We start from the raw sequence: 23,809 nt of genomic DNA, 5'->3' as shown, positions 1-23,809 counted from the left end.
AGAAATGAGAAGGTACATACACGTAGGCAGAAACTACCACAGCCATTCAGTTAAAAGAGTGACCCAAATGTAATCTCCAAGTCATCAACAATCTCATCCATTTCTGCCCCTCTGCTCTTTTGCTGCAAAAAAACACTAAAAATAACTTCTTCTTCTTTCAATTTTTTTTTGTTTCTGCATATTCACCAACCCCATCTCAGGTGCAATTCAAGAAACTTATATTTGGTGGGGAACCAGTGGATCTATGGTTGTTGTTTTTTACATTCAATAGTAAGTCTCACATTTTACTTGCATTTTCTTTTTCCAAATATTGATACTTGATAGTCATAGGGCGGAGCTAGAAGCTCAGATACTTTAGTTTTTGCTCAAATTATGTATTTATGTTTACGAGATTTATTAAATACCTAAAAAGTATCAAATTTAGAACCCTGTTGTTATGCTATAAAAGTCATTATTCTATAATTCAGAACGGATAAAGTTGAAATTCTAGCTCTGCCTCTGTACTTGTTGGTACAATTTTTTAAAAGGTAAATTGGAAGTAATTTGCAATAACATAATTTTTGTTTTATATTTGAAGTTCAGTTGTATTCTAGTAGTTGAATTACAACATTTTGAAGGTTATCCAAGTAAGTTAGTTTAACTGGTATGAGATATTTAATGATATGTTCTTGGAAATTAGGCTTTTGAAGGCCGACCATCTCATTCAAAAGTTCAAGTTGTGGATCATGTTTCTTTTTTAAGCCCTTTTGCATATTTATTTTATTTTAGTTTGAGAAAGACAATATGTACTCTGTGTTGTTGAAGGTTGATCATCTCATCCAAAAGCTAAGTTGTTAGAGGTGAATACAGTTCTATTTATATTTTATTTGATTGACTTTCAATATGCCCCTAATATGTGGCCTAGTTCTTTGTTATGGGCCTAGCATGTAGAAATTCTTTTTGATAATGGGTGACAGTGAGACTCAAATCTAGGACCTCCGTCTGCCCTAAAATCATGTTGAAGTGAGTGATCATTTCATCTAAAAGTAAAAGTCTAAGCCGTTAGAGTGAGGAAAATTACTTTCTTCCGATCTCATTTTGTCTTGTTTCTGTTTCAGAGTAACAGGAAACAGATAAATACATGCCTGAGGGGATAATCTTTTCTCGAAATAAGCCTTGCTTCTCGGAATCCGTTGAACTATCGAAAAGTTTGAGCTATTCGACACCAACTTTCTGTTAATCTTTGAACTTTATAGGCTTTTTCTTTCATATCCTGTGAAGATAGAAACTGACATTCAATCACCATTGTCTTTCATATAGTATATAACAGTTTTGCCAAAGGAAGTATAGATACAAGAAAAGCAATGAGTCAGTTTTCGTTTACTTCTTCTTCGAGCTCTAATTTCACTCTCTTCTATCATTCTCAGAATCATAATCCTTCAAAGTTTCATGTTTCTGCCCCCTTTAGAACATCCCAACCTTCGCCTTCACATCCTATTTTACCTCCCTTATGTTCCCGTGAGCCGTCTTCATCATCACCACTTCTTGAAGAAAAGCCAGAAACATCACAATCTTCTTCTAAGTTTGATCCTCAAGATAGACTAAGTTACAATGATGAAGTTGCTGATGAGATCAGCACTACAAAGAAGTCCTTGGAAGAGTTACTTGTTGTTCGTAGGCCGGTGAAGGATCCTAACGTGGCAAATGATGATGAAAAAGGGGAAGCGGTGAGTAACTTTGAGGATTCTCAAGAGAGAAATGATCTTCTGGAAGAACAACCATCTTCCTCATCATTTCCACTTGATGCCGGCCTTAAGAAATTTGCAAAAAAAGTGCCAATTTTTGAGCCAAGTAGGCTGGAATCTGACTCCGGAGAGAAGCCACTTAAAGTCAATTTAGATTTAGCTCTGTATAAGGCAAAGATTTTGGCTCGAAAGTTTCAGTATGCAGATGCAGAGAAAATTTTGCAACAGGTAGTCATTCGTTGATCCAACAAATATAACTCCCTTGTTCTTTTCTCTTGATATTCAGAGGATTTCGTTATTCGCTTAATAATGTTACTGATTTCTGGATCTTTTACACATGAAGTGTATTGATGTCTGGCCAGAAGATGGGAGATCATATGTTGCTTTGGGAAAGATTTTGAGTAAGCAATCAAAACTAAATGAAGCCAGAACTGTTTACGAAAAAGGCTGCCAGGCAACACAAGGAGAAAATCCTTACATTTGGCAGGTTAGTGTTGTTACATTGTCTATGAATGTATTTAGTCTTCTCCTGTGCTTCCGGACTACACATTAATCTCGTGCTTGAATAGGAATCTGTTGTAAGTTAAAAGTGTCTCTACTAGCATAGTATAATGCATAAGTTGATTTTCAAGTTTATCGAATCTGTTGTTTAAGCACATAGTATTTAGTTCTAAGGATTTGGCAACCTAAATAGATGTCATATTCCCAAATGAAGTAACAATCATTATGAGTAGTACATTATGTGTAGTTTCCTAGTGATCTTTAACCCTGTATAATAATTGTTTTGGGGTTATGTGGAACAATTGATTCATATACTAAGCGTACAGATCTTTTGCTATTATTCACCTTGCTACAGCCTACAGGCAATAATCTGGTCTAAGGTCATGTGTAATACTTCTCTGAATGAAGTTCAAATTTTCAGATATCGAAGAAGAGAATTTGATCAGTAATCGTTGATTGTGTCTTAACATGTATCAGTGGATTGGTCCTCGAGTCTGTTAGATGTTTTAAGAGGAAAGAAAGAACTAACTATAAAGATATTGGGTTCAAGTTCAGAACATCCATTTGCAGATGATGTGCCTTTGTTGAAAACAATATGACATACTACATGTCTTCTTGCAATTTATCTTTTTTGTATCAGAAAGTTCACCAAACTTACTCCTTTGGACTAGTGTTGGGCTATTCTGGAAAATAGGATGGGTAATTTACGGAGAGCTAGAGAACTATTTGATGCTGCGACAGTTGCTGACAAGAAGCATATTGCAGCCTGGCACGGATGGGCAGTTTTAGAGCTAAAGCAAGGGAATATAAAGAAGGCAAGAAATCTTCTTGGCAAAGGCCTCAAGTTTTGTGGAGGTAATGAGTACGTATATCAAACTCTTGCGCTCCTCGAAGCTAAAGCAAAGCGATACGAAAGAGCCCGCTATTTGTTCAAGCAGGCGACAAGGTGTAACCGAAAAAGTTGTGCTAGTTGGCTGGTAAGAGTTATCCAAAAACTTTAATCTGTCTCAGATCTTTTCGAGTGGTTTATGCGCATGTTGTTTCTGGATTCCTTATAGTGGTTCTGTATTATCTTTTGTAGGCATGGGCTCAACTAGAGGCTCAGTTAGAGAATAACCGTGCTGCTAGGCAGCTATTTGAGGTTTGTGATTTCTGAAGTTGTTATTTGATATCTTCATTGAGCATTTCCTTTTGGCATAATACATAAACAAACACTTGAAGTTGGTGTGCTTAACTCGAATTCGGCTAAGCTAGCAAGTAAGCACTCCACCTTTGAGAGTGCACATCTGGTCTTAACTGACAACTAAACTCTCCAACTCGTCCTACATTGATGTGGCACATAAGTTTTGGAGGTGTCTAGATTATCATTTTGTAAGTTACAGTGTTCAACTTACATAGTGGAAACGAGTTGAGGTGTTTGGATGTGCACTCTCAAAATTTGAGTGCTTACTTGCCAGAGGCCAAGTTTGAGTGTCTGGTTATGTATTATTCCTTTACTTTTTATTTGATGCCTTTGTTACTTTATTTTCATTTTATTTATTTTTCTTGTACTTGATACTCCTGACAAAGCAGAAAGCAGTTCAAGCCAGTCCGAAAAATAGGTTCGCGTGGCATGTGTGGGGAGTTTTTGAAGCTAATCTGGGAAATATTGACCAAGGACGGAAACTTCTGACAATAGGGCACATGGTGAATCCTAGAGATCCTGTTCTTCTCCAGTCACTTGGTTTGATAGAATACAAGAACTCCAGTGCAAACCTTGCACGAGTTCTATTCCGAAGAGCATCTCAATTGGATCCAAGGCATCAACCAGTTTGGATTGTAAGACCTTTCTTTTTAATAGTAAATGCTAAGTTCTTAATTTTCAATAGAATATCGAATGGACTCGTTTACTAAAAGACTCACTCGAATCGATCAAGCTCTTGACATGGTTAATAGAAGATGAAAGACTAAAAGAGCTGAATACATTTGATGAACTCATGACTGCTTTTTCCATTTTTTCTCAACAGTCTTAATATAATAAAACTTGTAACTTTAACAACTATGAAAAAGGAACAATCAACAACTGATCATACCTAACTTGGTACTGATGTAGGCTTGGGGTTGGATGGAGTGGAAAGAAGGAAACATTTCCACTGCTCGGGAACTATACCAGAAAGCTCTATCGATCAACTCAACAACTGAAAGTGCTGCGCGCTGTCTTCAGGTAATGATCATCTCTAATAGATAGAGTAAGTTTCTAGTTTGCTTTTCGTAAAACATTTTGATGCAAATTGTGGAGGTTAGTCCAAATTCGTAATTCTGGCGTGCAGCTTAATCTGTCCTTTGTTCCAACAAGTAGTGAATTCTGGTTACATGTAATCTTTTCCACATAGGAAATGTACTAAAAGAGTTGTTTACTACTCTTTAAATTTGTTTTATAGGCCTGGGGTGTTTTGGAGCAAAGAGCTGGAAATCTATCAGCTGCTCGAAGATTATTTAGATCGTCTCTGAACATAAACTCTCAGAGCTATATAACATGGATGACATGGGCAAATTTGGAGGAAGATCAAGGCAACTCTATCCGTGCAGAGGAAATTCGTAACCTCTACTTTCAACAGGTATATAAGTCATTTCCTTCAATGACCACATTTCAAGCATCATTTTCGATATTTACTGTTACTGTTTAACTAAATCAGTGTTCCATAGAGCTGCACTTCCCCCTTACATTGTTAGACCTTTTTCTTTACACAGCGTACTGAAGTTGTTGATGATGAGTCGTGGATTATGGGCTTCTTAGACGTCATTGATCCAGCGATTGACAGCATAAAGAGGCTCTTGAATTTAGATCAAAACTCTTATTACAAGGTAAAAGAGTCTACTTCTAATACTACTGCTGGAGACGACGTTGAGGGGAGCACAGAAGAATCAGCTTCCCCCTCCTCGGCTAATGTCAAGGACAATAACATAGATACAGGAAGTGGCTTTGATTTAGATGATTTTATCCGCATAATGCTGTCTTTGGACCCTTCAAAACTGGAAGTTCAGCTTACAACATCTCTTAAGGATCCTCCGAAAATCGCCAGAACCACTAATGGGGTGTGGCGACCAGCGACAAAAACTAGTAGAACATCAACAACACTTTGATTTTACAACAACAACGACATACTCAGTGTAACCTCACTAGTGGGGTTTGGGGAGGCCGGAGGGTGATGTGTATGCAGCCTTACCTTTACCTTGCGAAGGTAGAGAGACTGATTCTGACTCGGCTCAAGTGATTTTATGAAGTTTATTGTTCTTTAGTGGGAATTGCAACATTCATTAGTATTGTCAAATGAAGAAATCTTGGACCACATTTTGTAAATTAGTTAGGAATATTGAGAAGAATTGTATAAATTTGATTGTGAAATCAAATTACCTAGAAATACACATCTACAAATATTATGAGTACCATTGTATAATATCTTTCTTTGACAACTTATATAATGCATTTCATGAAAACGCTAATCGCTTAAACCTAATTATCGAGTAATCGATCGAGTATTTATGTATAGTCGATATCAATTAGTTTGGAATTGAGGCGCAATTATTTTATCTAAAATTGTGGTAAAGTCGTGTGAACCAATCACCAGCCACTATGATATATTCTCCAACAAGTGGAGGAAAAGGAACATTCTATTTAATGCCATCATAAGGAGAAATGTGGATCATTTGTCACCACCACATTTGTCCTACAAATAAATGTCAGCTTCAATTTATGCTCACTAAGCTCAAACTTTATATTTATTTGGTCCAACAACAAAGTTATTCATAAAAGATCGTCCAACAGTGACATGAATTCGATCTCCTTATAAAGAAATTAGTTGATAAATAAAATTGAGTTAATCAAACTTCATGTTAATCATAACAACAATGGAACCTTGCAATATTTCTAGACTCTAAGTCAGCTTAGGAAGATGATAGTACAAAGAAAAAGGTATAATATTTACACTTAATCAAATAATAACAATTTAGGGTGTATTTGGTATGAAAGAAAAATGTTTTCCTGGAAAACAAATATATTTTTGACTTATTTTCTCATGTTTGGTTGATGAGTAGAAAATATTTTTCGAAAAAGAGATTTTAGTGTTTGATTTATGAATGAAAAATGTTTTTGAAAAATATCTTTTATTTTTACTAGAGAGTAGAAAATAATTTTTAAAATTGAAAAGACTTTTTTTTGGGGGGGGAGGGGGTAGTAGGGGGGCTATCCAGGGGGGGGGGGGGTCAAGGATAGGAGTGAGAAAATAAAAATTTGGAGTTGAAAATATTTTTTAAAAACAAAATTAAATTTTTTTTGGGAGGTGGGGGGAGGTCGAGGGTAGGGGTGAAAAAATAAAATTTTGAAGTTGAAAATATTTTTTAAAAACAAACTTAATTTTTTTTGGGGGGTTGGGGGAGGGGGTGGGTCGATGGTAGGGGTGAAAAAATAAAAATTTGAAGTAGAAAATATTTTTTTAAAACAAACTTAATTTTTTTTTTGGAGGGGAGCTGATGGGAGGTCAAGGGTAGGGGGTGGGGTGGGGTAAAAAAATAAAAAAATGAAATTGGAAATATCTTTTAAAAGCTACTTTCAATTATTTTTTTTGGGGGGAGGGGGGTGGTAGGGGCTGGGGGGTAGGGGTGAGGGTGGGATAAAAAAATAAAAAATTGAATTTTAAAATATTTTTTAAAAACAAGCTTTAAATTATTATTTTTGTGGGGGTGGGGGGGTGTGAGGGTACAGACAAAATAAATTGATTTTTTTCAACAAAATAAATTGTAATTTGAAGTTGGAAGAGAGTTTTGGAAAATGTTTTCCTTAATTTTTGAAGAGAAGTCATTTTTCTTAAATTTGAGAAAAATAAGTTGATTTGAAAAACATTTCCAAAACATTTAATCCAACCAAACATGAGAAAATTGAAAAACATTTTCCAAAAAATATTTTCCTTCCTCCCAAACACACCCTTAATGTGATCAAGCAAATAAGATATAATACTTATTTTTTATAGAAAAAAATATTTTACTTCCTACCAAATACACCACTATTTCAAATCTAAAGGATAAGGGTAGATATCATATAAAGGAAGAAATTTTTTTGAAGCCACAAATTTACAAAGGTGTTGATGTTTCTTTCAATGTAATTTGAAATCCTTATAAAGATAATTTGGACCAAATAAAAAAAATTACATTTTTATAATATATATATATATATATATATATAAAAGAGAACCTTAGGCCCACCTATGTGGCGCCACCACAAACCAGAATTCACTTTTAATTTGTTGCGACTTTTATGAAAAGTTGCGACTTTTATGAAAGTTGCGACTTTAATGAAGAGTTGCGACTTTTATGAAAAGTTATGACTTTTATTAAAGGTTGTGGCCTTTATGAAGGATTGCAACTTTTCCAAATAGTTGTAACCTTTCCGATAAGGCACAATAACATTTGTTCATACTACCATTTGTTGTCTATAAATAGAGGGATTTCCTCTCATTTCAAGACAACGAAAATTTTGAACCTTTTCTTCTTCTTCACAATTAAATATTTGTGTACTTTACTCATGTTGAGTGACTCAGTGACACCACTGCTTATGTTACAGATCCTAGTATGTATTTTTACAGTCATTAATTTAAGCTTATGTTATTAAAGATAAATGATAAGATGTAATAATTTTCATTTTTCTTTGCATTATTAATCTTTTATGTAAGATAATATAGTGTTTTACTTTTAGTGACTGATAAACTTTAAGTATTATTTTATATATTTTGTGATATTAAATTTCTGCGCGAAGCGCATGTAATTTTACTAGTGAGGTATATATAAAAAAGTTGGATATGGACAAAGGATTTCTAGTTATTGGCTGTCCAATGGCGGCAGGGAGTCTTAGTGACAAGGTGGCAATTTTCTTATGGATAGCAAATAACTGCCATGTCATTAATTTATACATAATATTTAATAGAAGAAAAGAATAATCAAATTGCACATAAGAATAAAACTCTTTGAAAAAATTTAATTAGAATTTTGCTTTCTTGATCATTAAAACTGTAATTTACCTTTTAATAATTAGAATGTTTTTTTTGTGTTTGCTAAGTAAACAGAAAATATTATTTAAATATAATTTATATATTAAGTAAATGCTATGAAGATAAAGGTAGAGGTGGAGGGGTGGGGCCGGAGGGGTAGGATGGGGGAAGACAACAAACATAAAAATTTATTATGAAACTTGTTTTTTCTACCTCTATTAAGATGTACTTAATAAGTTCTCGTTAGTTGTTTGCCTTGTTTTTCATATTATTAACTTTACTAGTAAAATTAATACTCATTCTTACTATGTCTCATGGACACCCGATGTTGATGTATTACATAAACATTTGAAGCATTTAGATGATCATTTTGTAAGTTGAAAGTGTTCACTGACACAATAAAAATGAGTTGAGGTGTCTAAATATGTATATTCAGAGTTAAATTGTGTACTTAGCAATTAAGGCCAAGTTGAGCGTTGGTTTATGTATTATGCCTAAAGAAAACAGGAACATATGATGCAAAAAAAAAAACAAAAAATCTAGGACATAAGTAAAAAAAAATTAAAATGGAACATACAAGTAGACAAATCTCAACCATACAATGAGTGGGAGGCTATCTACATCTATCTATCATCCATAATCTCATCCATTTTCTTCCCTCCATTCATTCATTCATAAACTTCCACATTTATATATATATATATATATATATATATATATATATATATATTATATACATTAAGTAAATACTATGAGGATAAAAGTAGGGTGGAGGGGTGGGGTACAAGGGTAGGATGGGGGAAAACAACAAACATAAAAATTTATTATGAAACTTGTTTTTTCTACCTCCATTAAGACGTACTTGATATGTTCTCGCTAGTTGTTTGCCTTATTTTTCATATTATTAACTTTACAAGTAAAATTATTATTCGTTTTTACTATGTCTCTTGGACACCCGATGCTAATGTATTACATAAACATTTGAAGTATTTAGATCATTTTGTAAGTTGAAAGTGTTCATTGACACAATGAAAACGAGTTAAGGTGTCTAAATATGTATATTCAGAGTCAAGTGTACTTACCAATTAAGACCAAATTGAGCATCTGTTTATGTATTATGCCTAAAGAAAACAGGAACATATGATGCAAAAATACAAAATATCTAGCACATAAGTAAGAGAAATTAAAATGGAACATACAAGTAGACAAATCTCAACCATACAATGAGTGAGAGGCCATCTATCTATCTATCATCCATAATCTCATCCATTTTCTTCCCTCCATTCATTCATTCATATACTTCCACATTTTTCTTCATCAACACATTACTGTACTGCTGTTGCTGTAATTCTCTAAAAGAACAATGGCTGCTCTCTCAGTAGCCAACACTTCTCTTAAGGTTCCTCATTCACTCGCCCTGCATTCTATCTATTATAAATTGATCCTGACTTGTTCGGGATTGAGACGTAGTTATGAATATGTTTGTTGATTTGTTGTTTTTTTTTAAACTGATGGACAGGTCAACAACAAAGGATTCTCTGAATTCTCTGGTCTAAGAACCTCATCAGGTGTTCCATTTGGAAGGAAAACAAATGATGATTTGTTCTCTGTTGCTGGCTTACAGACCTCTGCTGTGAGTATTATTATACAGCTACTACTATTATTGCATTATAAGATAGTTTAAGTTCTGTGCACTAACGATGTAAAACATTTATACGCAATCAGGTCATAACCTTAATTAGTATTGATAGTGTAAATAATTTAACATTGTCGGTGTATGTAACTTAAATCCTTAAAAAGTTTAAGGAAAAGAAGAATATGTATCCTTCATGTCTAGTTGTGATCAAGATGTGCTCTATGATCTTTTTTTTTCTTGTATGTGCTACCTTTTCTATGTTGAAAGCAACCTCCACACAAAGATCTTGATGCAAATTCATTAATTTGATAAGTTTGAAGGAAGATCAAACACTATAAAATGAATGATAACATTGTATAAATATCTAAGTTGTATTTCCTACCTACGTTATGTTGCTCGGACTCTCCAAAATTGTTGCTGCATCCATGTCGGATTCTCCAAAATCCACTACTTTTGGAGTATCCGACATGCACCTATCAACATTTTTGACGAGTCTAAGTAACATAGCTTCCAACAATGTTTCTTGTGGTAATTGGATTTAATGAAATGTAGATTGGAGGAAGGAAGAACAAGAGGATAGTAACTGAAGCAAAGTTGAAAGTGGCTATCAATGGATTTGGAAGAATTGGAAGGAACTTCTTGAGGTGTTGGCATGGTAGAAAAGACTCACCTCTTGATGTCATTGCCATCAATGACACTGGTGGTGTCAAGCAAGCTTCTCACCTTCTCAAATATGACTCCACCCTTGGCATCTTTGATGCTGACGTCAAGCCGGTTGGCACTGATGGAATCTCTGTCGATGGAAAAATCATCCAAGTCGTCTCCAACCGTGACCCTGTGAACCTCCCATGGGGGTAAGTTCTATCATACTGAAATGTAACAAAACGGATTTAAGTTGTATATGTTCACATATAGTGTAACAAAATTTACATTATACATTTGTAGAATAGACTAATTAAAACTCAGTATTATGATACAGGGAACTCATATTATCAGTTGTCTAAAGAGAAACAGTAGTTCTAAGTTTTAATAGCCATGAATTATAGACTTAATGGTAACAAACAAACCTAAGCTATCACATTTTCGTGAGTTTCATACGTCAGCTATCCATTGTTCTACTTAGCACTTACATACCTAAACTGTCACCTTTTTGCGAGTTTCATACCTCAACTATCACTTGCTTTGTATTAAAACATACCTTGATGTTGTGTTGGCCTACATGCCTATTATCGATTGAGAACAAATATTTGGCCAACTTGAGTGATAGTTTAGGTACAAAAAGAGAACAATGGATAGTTGGGGTATGAAACTTGCGAAAAAGTGATAGTTTAAGTGTGTTTTTTCGAACATTAACTCTGAATTAAAACATGATTAATTTAGCTCATGCTGGTGTCTAACATATAGTACTAGCTTAAGATACCTAGTAAACATCTAAACTATTGTTCAAAATGTTTTCTGTAATTTGTTCAGAGAACTTGGAATTGACTTGGTCATAGAAGGTACCGGAGTGTTTGTCGACAGAGAAGGTGCCGGTAAACACATCCAGGCCGGAGCCAAGAAGGTGCTCATCACCGCCCCCGGAAAAGGTGACATCCCTACTTATGTTGTTGGTGTCAATGCTGAACTTTACAACCATGATGAACCTATCATCAGCAATGCCTCTTGCACCACCAACTGCCTTGCTCCTTTTGTCAAGGTTCTTGACCAAAAATTTGGTAATACATCTTGATCTAGTAATACACGAGCGCATACTGTCAGTGTATATAACTTAAACTCATCAATAAATTATCTTTCCTTATCATAGGAATTATCAAGGGAACAATGACAACTACTCACTCTTACACCGGTGACCAAAGGCTTCTTGATGCAAGCCACAGGGATCTTAGACGTGCACGAGCTGCAGCACTGAACATAGTTCCAACCTCAACTGGTGCTGCTAAGGCTGTGGCTCTTGTCCTCCCAAGCCTCAAGGGGAAACTCAACGGGATTGCCCTCCGTGTTCCCACCCCTAACGTCTCAGTTGTGGACCTTGTCGTTCAAGTCACCAAGAAGACATTTGCTGAGGAAGTGAATGCTGCATTCAGAGAAGCTGCTGATAAGGAACTCAATGGCATTCTAGCTGTCTGCGATGAACCACTTGTGTCAGTTGACTTCCGGTGCAGTGACGTGTCATCAACCATTGATTCTTCACTCACCATGGTCATGGGAGATGACATGGTTAAGGTTATTGCTTGGTATGACAATGAATGGGGTTACTCACAGAGGGTTGTTGATCTTGCTGACATTGTTGCAAACCAGTGGAAATGAAACATGAAAATAAAATAAAGCAGTACTACTAAATAGTGGTTTAATTTATATATTTTTAATCTTGTTTGTAGATTCTTATTCCTTTTTGAAAATTGTAATGAGAATTATAACAATTTTCCACCTTGTGAAATCTCAATTCAATAAAAGTTCCATTTCTTGTCTTTATACAGTCTGCTTCTGTATCTGTTGCAAAGGAGCTCTTTGAAGACCTATTACTCCCTCCATTTCAATTTATTTGCCTGGTTTTGACTTGGACGGAGTCTAAGAAAGTAAAGAAAACTTTTGAATCTTGTGGTCTTAAACTAAAGATATGTAGAATGAACCAAAATATTCTTTAATCTTGTGATCTTCAACATGTCATGTGGAAAGTCGAAATTAAAGAGTTGTCAAAACAAGAAAGAGACTTTTATTTGCTGAAACGGACTAAAAAAAGAAAGTAAGACAAACAAATTGAAACGGAGGGAGTACAAGATATTCTGTAGTTCAACATCATGTAATAGGTGATGGGTTGCTCGAACTCTTCAAAAACATGCAAGGTGTGTGTCGGATCCTCCAAAAGTTATGTATGTTTGAAGGATCTGACACACGAGCAACAACATTTTTGGAGGATCTGAGTAACATAGGGACTAAGTCTTGAAAAAAAATATTATTATACTCATAGGTAACTACTACAAAGACGCGGTTAATTATATAACTAGAAGAGAAACGATATTTTCAACGTGCTCCTGAATTTTTTTCTGATTTCAGAAGAGCTTCCTTGATAGAGTACAATTGGGAAACAGTTTCAGTGATGTTCATTCTTTCAGCTCCAGAATATGCAGAACAAGCAACCCCGACTCGAAGAACAGAAACCAGATACTCCTTATTCTGGTAGATATTTGTGCTTTTACCTTTCTCATCTTCTTCACTTCCATAAATAAGGGATGGATCTATGACTTCCATAGCTCCATTAAGCAATGCATGTTTACTGAAACCTGGAAGGTCTAAACCATCCCTAAACATTCCATCAGTAGGCCTTTTTCCGGTGAACATTTCTAGTAAAAGGATCCCGAAGCTGTACACATCACCACAAGTCGATAGCTCGCTTCCCATCCCATATTCTAAAATTCACAAAAAGAAAAAACAAGGAACAATAGCTTTCTAAATAGGAACATAACTTAGTATGACTTGATTTTCTAAAAGTAATGGCAGTATGTGTGTAACAATTAAGAGATGGTTTATGATATTGATAAAGTAACTCTGTGGAAAAAAGTTATGGTTAAGCAGTGTGGTTTTGCTATGAATTTATCATTTTCAAGAAAAAATAGAAGAAATGAGAGAAAAAAAGGGCGTTCGAGTGTTTGTTTATGTATTAATTGTTACCTGGAGCAGTGTAACCAATTGTTCCTCTAACAAGACCAGAGCTTCCTTCTGAAGTAGAAGAATTTTGTGCAGTTGGTTGAAGGAACTTTGCCAAACCAAAATCACCAATGTGCCCGACCAATTGGTTGTCTAGAAGAATGTTGCTTGGCTTGAGATCACAGTGAACTATCGGAGTCTTGCAGTGGAGATGAAGATAATCGATTGCAGAAGCAACATCTATAGCAATGTTGAGCCTTTGAAGAATATTCAACTTTTTTGTTTCAGCTGCCTGACTTGTATCTTCACTTGGACTAGGATGCAACCAGTCTTCGAGACTTCCATTAACCATAAACTCATAAACCAAAGCCTTGAAATCGTTCCCTCAATAGTCAACTCCTGAACATGCTGTGAGAACCTTGACCAAATTCCGATGTCTAATGTTTCTCAAGACTTCACACTCAGCCATAAAGCTTTTGGAAGCTCCATGTCGCGTGAGGTTTAGCACTTTAACTGCGACAACCATTCCTCCATCGAGAGTTCCTTTATAAACAGATCCATAGCTACCAGCACCAATCAAGTTGTCTTCAGAGAATCCATTAGTAGCTTGAAGCAAACTTCGGTAAGACACATTTATGAGAGACTCACCCAATGAACTTGAAACAGGCAACCTTTTCGGTTTCTTTAGCAAGAAACAAAATAGAAAAGTGATAAGCATACCAAGGCCTAGTATACCAAAGACAACAGATATGACAATCTTGAGGATAAACCTCGAACCAAATTTTTTCGATCTTTTGATGTCACATTCCGGAAGATGTATGTCAGGCACACCCCCACAAAGTTTTGGATTTCCAATTACTGATATTGCACTTGCATTCTTAAAGACGCCTTCATTTGGTAATGCTCCTTCGAAATCATTGAACGATAAATTCAAGAGTTGAAACTTGAAATCTTCCAAGTATTTTGGTACTTGGCCAGTCAAATTATTTCTAGAAAGGTCTAAAACATGGAGACCTCGTAAAGAGCTGAAAGAAGGAGGGATAATCCCTTGAAAGAAGTTCCCTTTCATGTCTAAGGCTTCTAGTGTTACACAGCTACCAATAGTACTTGGGATTTTACCAGTCAACTTATTTACGGAAACATTAAGATATTCAAGATTTATCAAATTTCCAACTTCAAGAGGAATGAAACCATCTAAATGGTTCTCAGAAATGTCTACAGCAACTAAGGAAGAGAGAGCAAAAAGATCCTTAGGTATCTGTCCTAACAGGTTATTTTTAGCAACATATATTTCAATCATGTAATTGCAATTTCCTAAACTTGCTGGGATCTCACCGGTGAGATTATTATCGTGCAGAAGAAGGATGGATACTACACTAAGATTTCCTAGAGATGATGGAATATTCCCTGAAAATCTATTCTGAGACAAATCCAAAATTTGCAGTTTCTTAACTTTACCAAAATTGATTGGAATAGTACCAGTAAGTAAGTTTTCCCTCACCTGAAATTCTTCCACATTGACGAAATTTCCAATCTCAGCCGGTATGTTACCACGTATTCTGTTGTATGACAACTGCACAACCTGAAGCTCAGTTGAAAGATTTCTGAAGGATGCAGGCAGAACCCCTCCAAAACTATTGAACTGAATCTCCAAAATTCTGAAACGGGACACGTTAGTCAGAGAGGCGATGAAGCTTAGATCATCTGGTTCTCCAGTTCCAAGATAATTCCCAGGAATTGTCAACTGTTGAACCCCATTCAGGTTCTCAAGACTTGGTACACTTCCAGTAAGTTGATTTCTTCCAGCAAGAAAATACACTAGCTTTGATGAATTGGACAATGTAGATGGGATCGATCCAGAAACATTGTTCCCACCGATGATAAATAATTCAAGATTCGGGAGGGTGATTCCCAAACTTGAAGGAAGTGTACCTTGGATTTGGTTCATTCCAACATCAAATGTTGTGAGGGAAGATATGTTGAAGATTTCAGAAGGGATAGTACCTGACAAATGGTTTGCAGCTACTCCGATAATTTCTAAGTTTTTCAGCTGCCCAAAAGAGTCAGGGATTTTCCCCTGAAGATTATTCAATGGTGCATAGAATCCTATCAATGATGTTAAGTTTCCAAAAGAAGAAGGGATTTCACCTGTCAAGTTGTTTCGAGTGAGTAACAAGTACTCGAGTTTGGACAAGGCACCTAGCTCCGGAGGAAGGCTTCCTACGAACTTGTTACCTTCAAGGACAAGAGATACAAGATTCAAGCACCTTGATAAATTTGAGGGGATCTCTCCATGAAATGAGTTGTTACCAAGATACAATCGGTGTAGCCTTCTCAAACGACCAATCTCAGAAGGGATTTCACCACGGAAGCTATTGTTTGACAGGTATAGAGACCTGAGGAAACTCATGTTCCCAATGAAGGATGACAAGGGGCCATCTAGTTTTTGGTTCGCAACGTTTAGTTGAATGACTCTAACATGTTTACGTCCACAAGTTACTCCAGACCAATGGCAAAAGTGTGTGGATGCATTCCATGTTTTCATATATCCAAAAGGATCATTTATAGATCCCTTGAATGCAAGTAGTGCTTGTTGATCTGTGTCATTGCCATGACACAATGCCATAGAAAAACAAAGAAAACATGTAATGAAGAATAGAAGAGAACTACAACTGTTTACTAAAAGATTGAAGGAGAACAATGTTGAATCCATATGTGAATTCAGAAGCATAACAAACTTGGTAGTGTTTTTGCCTCTAAACACTTGAGAATATATAGAGGAGGCTAGCAACCTACACATATGGGCTAAGCTAGTATGCCGATCACGGATTTGACAGAACTCAGTAACTCACTTATGTTAAAAAAATTCACTCAATATGTATAAACATTTTATCAAGAATCCAATAAAAAAAATAATTTAAAATCGAGAATCCATAAACTCAAAATTCTAGCTCTGCCTCCGGCTAAACAACTTGTAGGAGTCCACAAGAAGGACAAGTTGGTATAGAAAATAAATGCTGTTATTTTGAGGCAACTACTGATCAGTTGACTATGATGTAATTCCCAAAGTCAACAAATGACTAATTGTCTTTCTTTTCTAGACAAGTTGACTATGACGTAATTCCCAAAGTCAACCTAATTAAAATCTGCTAAAACTTGTTCTCAACATGTTTTTAAATAGTTTAAGTTGATTATGATGCAATCCCCAAAGTCAAGACTTTAGAATCTGCTTAAAAAGGGTGTGTTTGGTAATGGTCAGAAAATGTTTTCCGATTTTTCCATGTTTGATTCGTCAAGATTCTTAGAAAACATTTTCTCTCCATTTCCTTTTCCTAAATTTTCCGTCTTAGAAATTCTTTAAAATTGATTTAAGTGGGGTTTATTTTTAAAAGGAAACTTAAATAATACACCAACAAAAGCTCACAAAAGTTGGAGTCCCCCTTGTTCATTCCTCTCTTATGGAGAAACAACTTATTGGGTCCATAATTTTTATAAAACCAAAAACCAATTTTATATTCGGAAACATTAATTTGACTGCTTTGTGAATCTAAATTTGATTTAAAAGTATTCAAAATGTGTCGAGTCAAACTACTTCAAGGAGAAAGTAACTTTTTTTCTATTCCCTTAGGGAAATACTTCTCCCTTGATGCATCAAATTAGTTCTTAATGCATTACAGCCTATTCTGTTTACAGCAGCTGACAAAACTTTGAGTCACTGGAGTTGCTCAAAGCATGTAAGCTATCCTCCCTCTACCTGCTCTGAAAGTCGGAAACAACGATCAGAAAACTGTGTTGAACCGCATCTGTCATGTTGTCACCACCCATTGACTCGATAAAGGACTGCCCTCGCGTCTTGCTGCCTTTAGCTTTCTCCTAATGGGAATGCCAGAGAGTTCACAATACTGAAACGGATAAATTTTGAACTCTCTGGCTAATTTTGGAAGGGTCGAAGTGAAGAGAAAGCACAAAAGAGCTCACATTTTCTACTGAAATGCTGATAATTAAGAACATCTTGCATGCTAAATAATGTAAGTTGAAATGAGGCCCAAATTAGATACTTTTTAGCAAAACATGCATGACTTTGTGATTTTGACTTTACATGTGAGCAGAGATATAGGCTGAGAGTCCATCGAAAACAGTCTCTCAACCTTCACAAGGCAAGGGCAAAGATTACACCAAGTAGCATAGTCTTGGAATGTAATTGCTAGGTGAAACTAAAACTGAATTGACAGAGGAAGATGTAACGTGCCAAGGGATAAAACATCAAAATCATGAAACACACGAGCGTGTTACAAACATGAAATAATTTCTCATTTGAGATTCTTGTTAATTCTCATACACAAACACACGAGTAATTGGAAGCTATTTGACATAGACCCTCATTCTCATACTTTGTGCTGATTCTTCGAATTACACTAAACAACAAAAACTATATAAGTATCCGTAGCAGATACTTACATACACATACATGTAGGCGAGTCCAAGCGACATAAATTGAAAGTAAACACAACCCATTTGTATCGAGGCCTCTTTAATATTTCATGCCTTTATCTGGTTTGGCTGCATTTTCTCCAGCAGAAATCAAGTTCTCATCAATCACTGGTGGGCTGAGTAAAGTCTCGAAAATCTGTTCATTGACAAGTTGCAGGGTATGTTTGAGATAGAGATTGTTGAACATGAAATTTGGAAGCATATGCAGAAACACCTACCATGGAAGGTGACTTCAAAACCAAAGAATCAGCTATCGCAGATGAGTTTGAAGGCCTGTGGAAGAGCAAATGAGCAATAGATCGATCTATAGAGTTTGTGTCTGTCTCCATGTCCAAATATCCTGTGCACCTGAAATACGATTGGATGTTAGGACCACAGAAAGGAAGCTAACAGAATCTATCACATTACCAGTATGATTACTGGTATCAAGAAAAGAAAAGTGCTGATTGAAGGTGTGACTGACTAGACCTACTTTCTTTCCAAACTCAAAGGTGAAAAGTGTGCTTCATAAGATCTATGCAAACTATGATATGCCCTATGTAGGAAGTATGCATGTAGACCAAAGCATCAAGAAATGATTCCAACCTGTACTCTCCATCGTCAACAAATGCTCCGCTTGTGCATCTTTCATCACCAGATCCATTATTGAGATTAGCATGTCTAAGCCTTTGTTCAGCACTCTGAGCCAACCGATACAAGCTATCCTTTATGCGTAGCTTTGTTCTTATATCCAACTAAACCAGAAAGCTCAACAGAGTGAGCTTACAAACATGTATGTACTGAAAAGAAAGTTTATATCCAACTAAATGTATAAACTTGAAGAACCACATACCATATCTGCTAACTGCCCCTTCCTAGCCCAAGTTAACAGGGATTAACACAAAGATAGTTTCAAGACACTGAATGATAAGTCAGACTTTGGAAGGCTTTTGCACATCAGCTGATAAATAATTTAAAATAAGCAAGCAGCGAGATGATGAGGAACAGCTTTTATATTAAGGCTGTGTGTTGTACTAAATAAGCAATCAGCTCTCTGCATAGCTATCTGCAACATAAACATGCACTAAGAAAGGCAACTACTCTTTTCTATATCTATATGCTATAGCTATAGGTTATTTACATGAACAAAGATTTTTCTAAATAAGCCTTAGTAAAACGCCATCACTAATATTAATTAATCTAACACAAAAACTAATTTAATATGTGATCTGTATAAATATAAATAATGAATAAGAGGACCAAATGAGTTCCTTTTTACTCAGCATCTTCACATGACTCAATTAAATAACAAAGATTTCTGATTTAGAATAATTTGAAAAAGTCAGATGTATGCACACTGCTACAGCATGCTGTGTGACAACTCTCTGACAAAATGGAATAATTCTCAATGCCTGTGTGAAGCTACAAGAGTGTGTAGCTGCAAATCTTTAACCTTTCCAGAATATAGGAATCTGTAAAATATGTTCGTCATTAATATTGTCCCTCGACTAAGAAACTATCTTAATTCAGATGAGAACCATCTAAAAGCATTGCACATGTCGTTTGAGCTATTGACCTACACAAATAAGGTGTGCCAAATTTGTTTAGTCAAATCACTTACTTAAAACAAACTTTGATGAAACTCATCACCAAACAATATCAAAAATGCATATTAGTTTTCATTGAGATTTTATACCCGTTCCATGACATGTTGAAGCTGATGAAAACTATCTGCCTCCTCAGAAATTTCATTCAACCCGGAGCTTGTGCAAGAGCTCTCCTTTACAATAGAGGAACCTACTTCTGCTGGAATTCCCGTGCTGACACTTCCAAGATCCCTGTTGTTTTCATGCTTAATTACAGAATGGTGAAGTAGCTTGTCCACCATATTTTCATTTGTTCCTATACCATCCACCTGAAAAGAAGGATCAGGTAAGCTTTCCATCAACTGCATCTGATTTGTCGCACAGGAGTCCTTAGCAGAAAGAGGCACGAGACTGGTTTTTTTAGATTTAATTGTGGATAGGGTTGGACAAACCGTAGTCTGATCTGAATGACTGTAATCTGAAGATAAGTAAGAAAAGCCATCCTGAAAATACCCAAAATCAGATCCATCAACTTGCTTGTGCTGCTGAATACCTGTGGATGTGAAAGCCTGAGATCCAGTGATTGCAGTAGGATGCCTTCTCTCTTCTGGAAGGCTATCAATATAGTTGAATGTCTCCCCATTTTCCAGGTAAACATGTTTTCTTTTTCCCTCAGATCGATTCTGGAGCTTAGAGTTAATTTGGTGAAGATTAATCTGTAACCCCATAAACAGATTAGAAAGAAGCCAATCATTGTGAACACTAATATCAGGATGAATGCATCAACTAGAATGTGCACATCCAGACAGTTAGGAACTCTAGAACACTCTTACTTTACTCAACGCCAGAATTGGACCTAGGATTTTAAGGTGACAGGTGCACCATTGCCTTTTAACATAAAATGGTGGTCACGCCTAGAAAGTTCAAAGAGGGACATATATTTGTTCTATTCTATTGCTTTTGGCATAATTAGATTCATGTTTAGATTGATTTTGGGTTAATTCTATTCAATTTATATTGTTTTCAAATCTGAAGATAATAAACCAGTTGGACGATCAGTTCGTTTTTTTATATCTGCAAGGTTCAAATTGTATTAATTAAGAGATATCCTATATTCACAGCCAATTCATCATTACACATCTTTATCAATAATACAAGCAAAATGAATGTTTTCAGTTCGAATCACACCTCATTAATCAATTATAGAAACAAATTTACATTATCGATGCAGGAACCATAGTCAGACCAACAACACAAGAAAAAAAATGCATTTCTTCAAAGATGGATTACAACTTTCCAAACTAGTCCACCTGTCCCAAATTATATGATGCATTTTTAGTTTTTAGTTGTCCCAAAGGAAATGATGTCTTGCTATATTTCACTTTAAAATTCTCGTCTTACCACAATCACACAAATATCTAAGACTTGTTTTAGACCACAAATTTCAAAAGTCTTACTTTCTCTTTCAAATTTTGTGCCCTGTCAAACAGCATCCCATAAAATGGAACAAAGAAGAGTAACATTTATATATGAAAAGAAAAGGAAGGAAAATTTGTGTATACAATGTTGCAAATAGCACCTTTCCCTGGTTCACCTACTCCTGATTTTGCTTCTAAAGATTCATTTCTAGAAGAAAAAGTGCCGCGGAGGGGGGTAGGGGAGGGGGGGGGGAGGAAAAGAGAGTAGGGGAAAAAACAGAGTACGATGTCGGAACAGAGGAGTCATCTTATACCCAGGCAGAAAGGAGATGGAAAAGGATACCACCTTGCATATGGCGGTCTGTCTGGAGGGAAAGGAATCAGAGAGTTTTTGAAAGCAACGGTAGTCCGATTCAGAAGATCAAGATAAATTCACTTTTGTTATTTCATTGTTTTGTGTAAAAAAAGATTCACACTGGCTACTGAATCTATCTTAGAGATTTTCGAATATCTGTAAGTGTATAGGATAGTATTTGATCAGGTTGTCATGTCTGAAATTATGGTTGTTGGCACAATTTTTGTGCACTGATATATTAAATTGTTAACATTTCCCAAAAAAATAAAAATAGAAAAGAGTGCTATACATTGCTCACCTACTCATCCTTTCCTAATTTTGCTGTAAAGATTTGTTTTTGAGGAGTAAAAACCAATGAAGAATCAGAAACAAAAAAGAAACTAAAGGAAAAGAGAACAGGAGAAACGGGAAGGTCCCACAACTGAGGTGAGGAAGAAATGAAGAATTTTGCTTCAACTGTGTTCATTATCAGAATACTTTAGCTGAAACAGTGCACCCAGTTGTCCCCTTAGAAGAGGAGAGACACTTCGTTCATATATTAGTTTCTTGAGAAGCTTTATGCATAAAAATAGAGTCAAAACCATTGTTGCCGGTGACAGTGAACCTCATCAATGAACATATGTCCATCTTTGCTTAAGACAAGATTTTGGAAAAGAAAGAGTGCTTATGTTAGATATAATTAAGTAATAATAGTGTTTATATCTAACATTTAGATGAGATGATGACATAATCAACACAGTATTAAAGCAGCCACATGTCCTGGGTTCGGAATTCATTGCCACCCATTAACAAAAAAGAATCTCCATATGTTTGGCCCATGAAAAAGAATCAAGCCCACATGTGAAGGGGCGTGTTGGAGACATAATTAAGTAAATAAAAGTGTGCTCTCTCTAACAACTTAACCTTTTAAATGAGATGAACACACACTTCTCCGTTAACTAAACACCAGTAACACTCTATCACTAGTTCATGTGTGAATGTTAGACATAATCTCAACCTAATTCCACCATTGAATTCAACATTCTTCAAATAGAACACCTTAAAGGTTAAGCTGAGGCGGAATAAAAGGCTAAACAAAAGGTCCGATGTACACCAAATTAATAATTTACCTTCTTTTTGGGCACTATCTTGAAATCTGAATCACTTGAGCCATTTGCAAAAGATAGATGACTCGGAACGGCTGATTCATCCTCTGATGGCATTGAACTGCCAGTCTGACTAAAGGGTTGATCTTTAGCGCCAGAATCATTAATTGAACTGTCTGTTTCCTTTGGCCTGGAAGCTTCCTGCATTCCAGAGATATTTTCAAGTGCACTGGATGTTGAGAAGGGAAACTCACAATCTGACCTCAATCCACCTCCAGATCCTTCAATAACATCAGATGACGAAAACCAACCAAGGTCATCTTCAATACTAGCTCCAAGTCCAAACGTTGAATCACAACTTCTGGAAGATATTATAAACAGTGAGCAATCATAAAGTATTAGGTTAGTCTCCTTTGAATAATAAAAGAAAATCATATGAAAAACTCTAGAGACAACAATTACCTGAACATCCTGTCAAGATCCTCAAAATTTTCCATCTCAGGCAAGTTATAATATAAGAGCTCGGTAGTGTTTTTATCCTCATGATTACTATCAAAAAAACCGAGATCATCATCTGCCTGAGAAATGGGACCAAGAGGATAGCTATGCAAGTTTTCCCTAACTGCAGCATTCTTGTCATCCAGAGTGAGGTCATTGGGATAAACTTCACTGCTAATGGAGTCGACATTGTTACTTCTGGAGCAATCATTTGATGTCCTAGTATTCTCAGATGATAAACTTGAAACTTCTTCAACAGAGTCCTTATCATGTTTAGAAGGGAACACGCAATCAAGCCTATCAGCCCCTGAGTCCTTCTCCAACATTGTCCTTATTCAAAGGAGGAACTTCTTTGCCCTTCTGCTGATTATTATATTTAAGAGTAGATTGACCTCCTATGGTTCTTAACAAACCAATTACTTCATACCAGGGTTTCTTACAGTTATCAATCCGGGAGAGAAACTCATTGGAATGTTCACAACTAGGACGTGGGACTATAAGATCATCGCTAAGGCAAACTTCATCCAAAGCTATATCTTGAAGCTGTAGCACCAGTTCCAGAATTTTAGCTGTAATAACTGCAGAGGATGCTTCCTTAAAATGAGTAAATCAAAAGTAGAACACAACATTTATTTCTTCAAATTGAAATCATCATAGTTTGGATTAAGGTAGATTATTTCCACTGTTAAGAGATACGAAAAGTCTGCTCTTTAAGGGTATGAGTAGTAATAGCAAAGGAAGAAGCTAAGATCAATGTATTTGACAAATATATTATAAAAAAACAAACGAAAGCACACACTCTCTCTCTCTCTCTCTCACACACACACATACATAAAGAGAGAGAGAGAGATGAAGCAAGTACAATGCACAT

At 35.8% G+C, this 23,809-nt stretch overlaps 3 protein-coding genes and 1 pseudogene across 9 annotated transcripts; 2 read left to right on the top strand and 2 right to left on the bottom strand.

The window, feature by feature from the left end:
• Positions 1 to 1,314: 1,314 nt before the first annotated feature.
• On the top strand, positions 1,315 to 5,610 carry LOC125818745 (protein high chlorophyll fluorescent 107). The gene is made up of 8 exons (XM_049498257.1): positions 1,315 to 1,952; positions 2,068 to 2,211; positions 2,897 to 3,202; positions 3,307 to 3,366; positions 3,798 to 4,043; positions 4,318 to 4,428; positions 4,646 to 4,822; positions 4,956 to 5,610. The coding sequence occupies exons 1-8, from the start codon at positions 1,344 to 1,346 to the stop codon at positions 5,346 to 5,348; spliced, it is 2,046 nt and encodes a 681-aa protein (XP_049354214.1). The 5' UTR covers positions 1,315 to 1,343; the 3' UTR covers positions 5,349 to 5,610.
• Positions 5,611 to 8,878: 3,268 nt separating this feature from the next.
• LOC125818754 (glyceraldehyde-3-phosphate dehydrogenase A, chloroplastic) lies at positions 8,879 to 12,353 on the top strand. Its single transcript, XM_049498268.1, has 6 exons — positions 8,879 to 8,932; positions 9,552 to 9,644; positions 9,765 to 9,878; positions 10,434 to 10,735; positions 11,352 to 11,596; positions 11,686 to 12,353. Exons 2-6 carry the CDS (start codon positions 9,609 to 9,611, stop codon positions 12,186 to 12,188), a joined length of 1,200 nt encoding a protein of 399 aa, XP_049354225.1. The 5' UTR covers positions 8,879 to 8,932; positions 9,552 to 9,608; the 3' UTR covers positions 12,189 to 12,353.
• A 549-nt stretch (positions 12,354 to 12,902) lies between these two features.
• Positions 12,903 to 16,303, bottom strand: LOC125819137 (probable LRR receptor-like serine/threonine-protein kinase At3g47570; annotated as a pseudogene).
• Positions 16,304 to 17,782: 1,479 nt separating this feature from the next.
• On the bottom strand, positions 17,783 to 23,377 carry LOC125818746 (protein LNK1-like). 7 transcript variants are annotated; one of them, XM_049498262.1, is made up of 7 exons: positions 22,903 to 23,377; positions 22,465 to 22,801; positions 20,136 to 20,298; positions 20,035 to 20,060; positions 19,693 to 19,911; positions 18,603 to 18,751; positions 17,783 to 18,365 (listed from the first exon to the last, which is right to left on the bottom strand). In XM_049498262.1, the coding sequence occupies exons 1-7, from the start codon at positions 23,262 to 23,264 to the stop codon at positions 18,158 to 18,160; spliced, it is 1,464 nt and encodes a 487-aa protein (XP_049354219.1). In that variant the 5' UTR covers positions 23,265 to 23,377; the 3' UTR covers positions 17,783 to 18,157. The 7 variants fall into 7 exon arrangements, 6 of the variants coding, with proteins under 6 accessions (XP_049354219.1, XP_049354217.1, XP_049354218.1 ...); XM_049498260.1 differs by having other exon boundaries at positions 19,693 to 20,060; positions 22,903 to 23,376; XM_049498261.1 differs by having other exon boundaries at positions 20,035 to 20,298; positions 22,903 to 23,375.
• Between the last annotated feature and the right edge of the window lie 432 nt (positions 23,378 to 23,809).

The sequence above is a fragment of the Solanum verrucosum genome, unplaced genomic scaffold (assembly GCF_900185275.1).
Source record: "Solanum verrucosum unplaced genomic scaffold, falcon-dt-bn FXZP01000252.1, whole genome shotgun sequence".
Classification (NCBI taxonomy): Eukaryota; Viridiplantae; Streptophyta; class Magnoliopsida; order Solanales; family Solanaceae; genus Solanum; species Solanum verrucosum.
The sequence above is the reverse complement of the archived record's forward strand: the minus strand, read 5'-3'. Positions and strand labels throughout refer to the sequence as shown.

Excerpts from the sequence above, each read along its gene's own strand:
- LOC125818745 (XM_049498257.1), top strand. The coding sequence starts at position 1,344 with ATGAGTCAGTTTTCGTTTACTTCTTCTTCGAGCTCTAATTTCACTCTC. Across the intron at positions 3,367-3,797 it reads CTGCTAGGCAGCTATTTGAG|AAAGCAGTTCAAGCCAGTCC; the intron begins GTTTGTGATTTC and ends CTGACAAAGCAG. Across the intron at positions 4,044-4,317 it reads GGCATCAACCAGTTTGGATT|GCTTGGGGTTGGATGGAGTG; the intron begins GTAAGACCTTTC and ends GTACTGATGTAG.
- LOC125818754 (XM_049498268.1), top strand. The coding sequence starts at position 9,609 with ATGGCTGCTCTCTCAGTAGCCAACACTTCTCTTAAG. Across the intron at positions 9,645-9,764 it reads TAGCCAACACTTCTCTTAAG|GTCAACAACAAAGGATTCTC; the intron begins GTTCCTCATTCA and ends ACTGATGGACAG. Across the intron at positions 11,597-11,685 it reads GGTTCTTGACCAAAAATTTG|GAATTATCAAGGGAACAATG; the intron begins GTAATACATCTT and ends TCCTTATCATAG.
- LOC125818746 (XM_049498258.1), bottom strand. The coding sequence starts at position 23,264 with ATGTTGGAGAAGGACTCAGGGGCTGATAGGCTTGATTGCGTGTTCCCT. Across the intron at positions 22,802-22,902 it reads GATCTTGACAGGATGTTCAG|AAGTTGTGATTCAACGTTTG; the intron begins GTAATTGTTGTC and ends AATATCTTCCAG. Across the intron at positions 18,752-19,692 it reads TTCAACATGTCATGGAACGG|TTGGATATAAGAACAAAGCT; the intron begins GTATAAAATCTC and ends TTTCTGGTTTAG.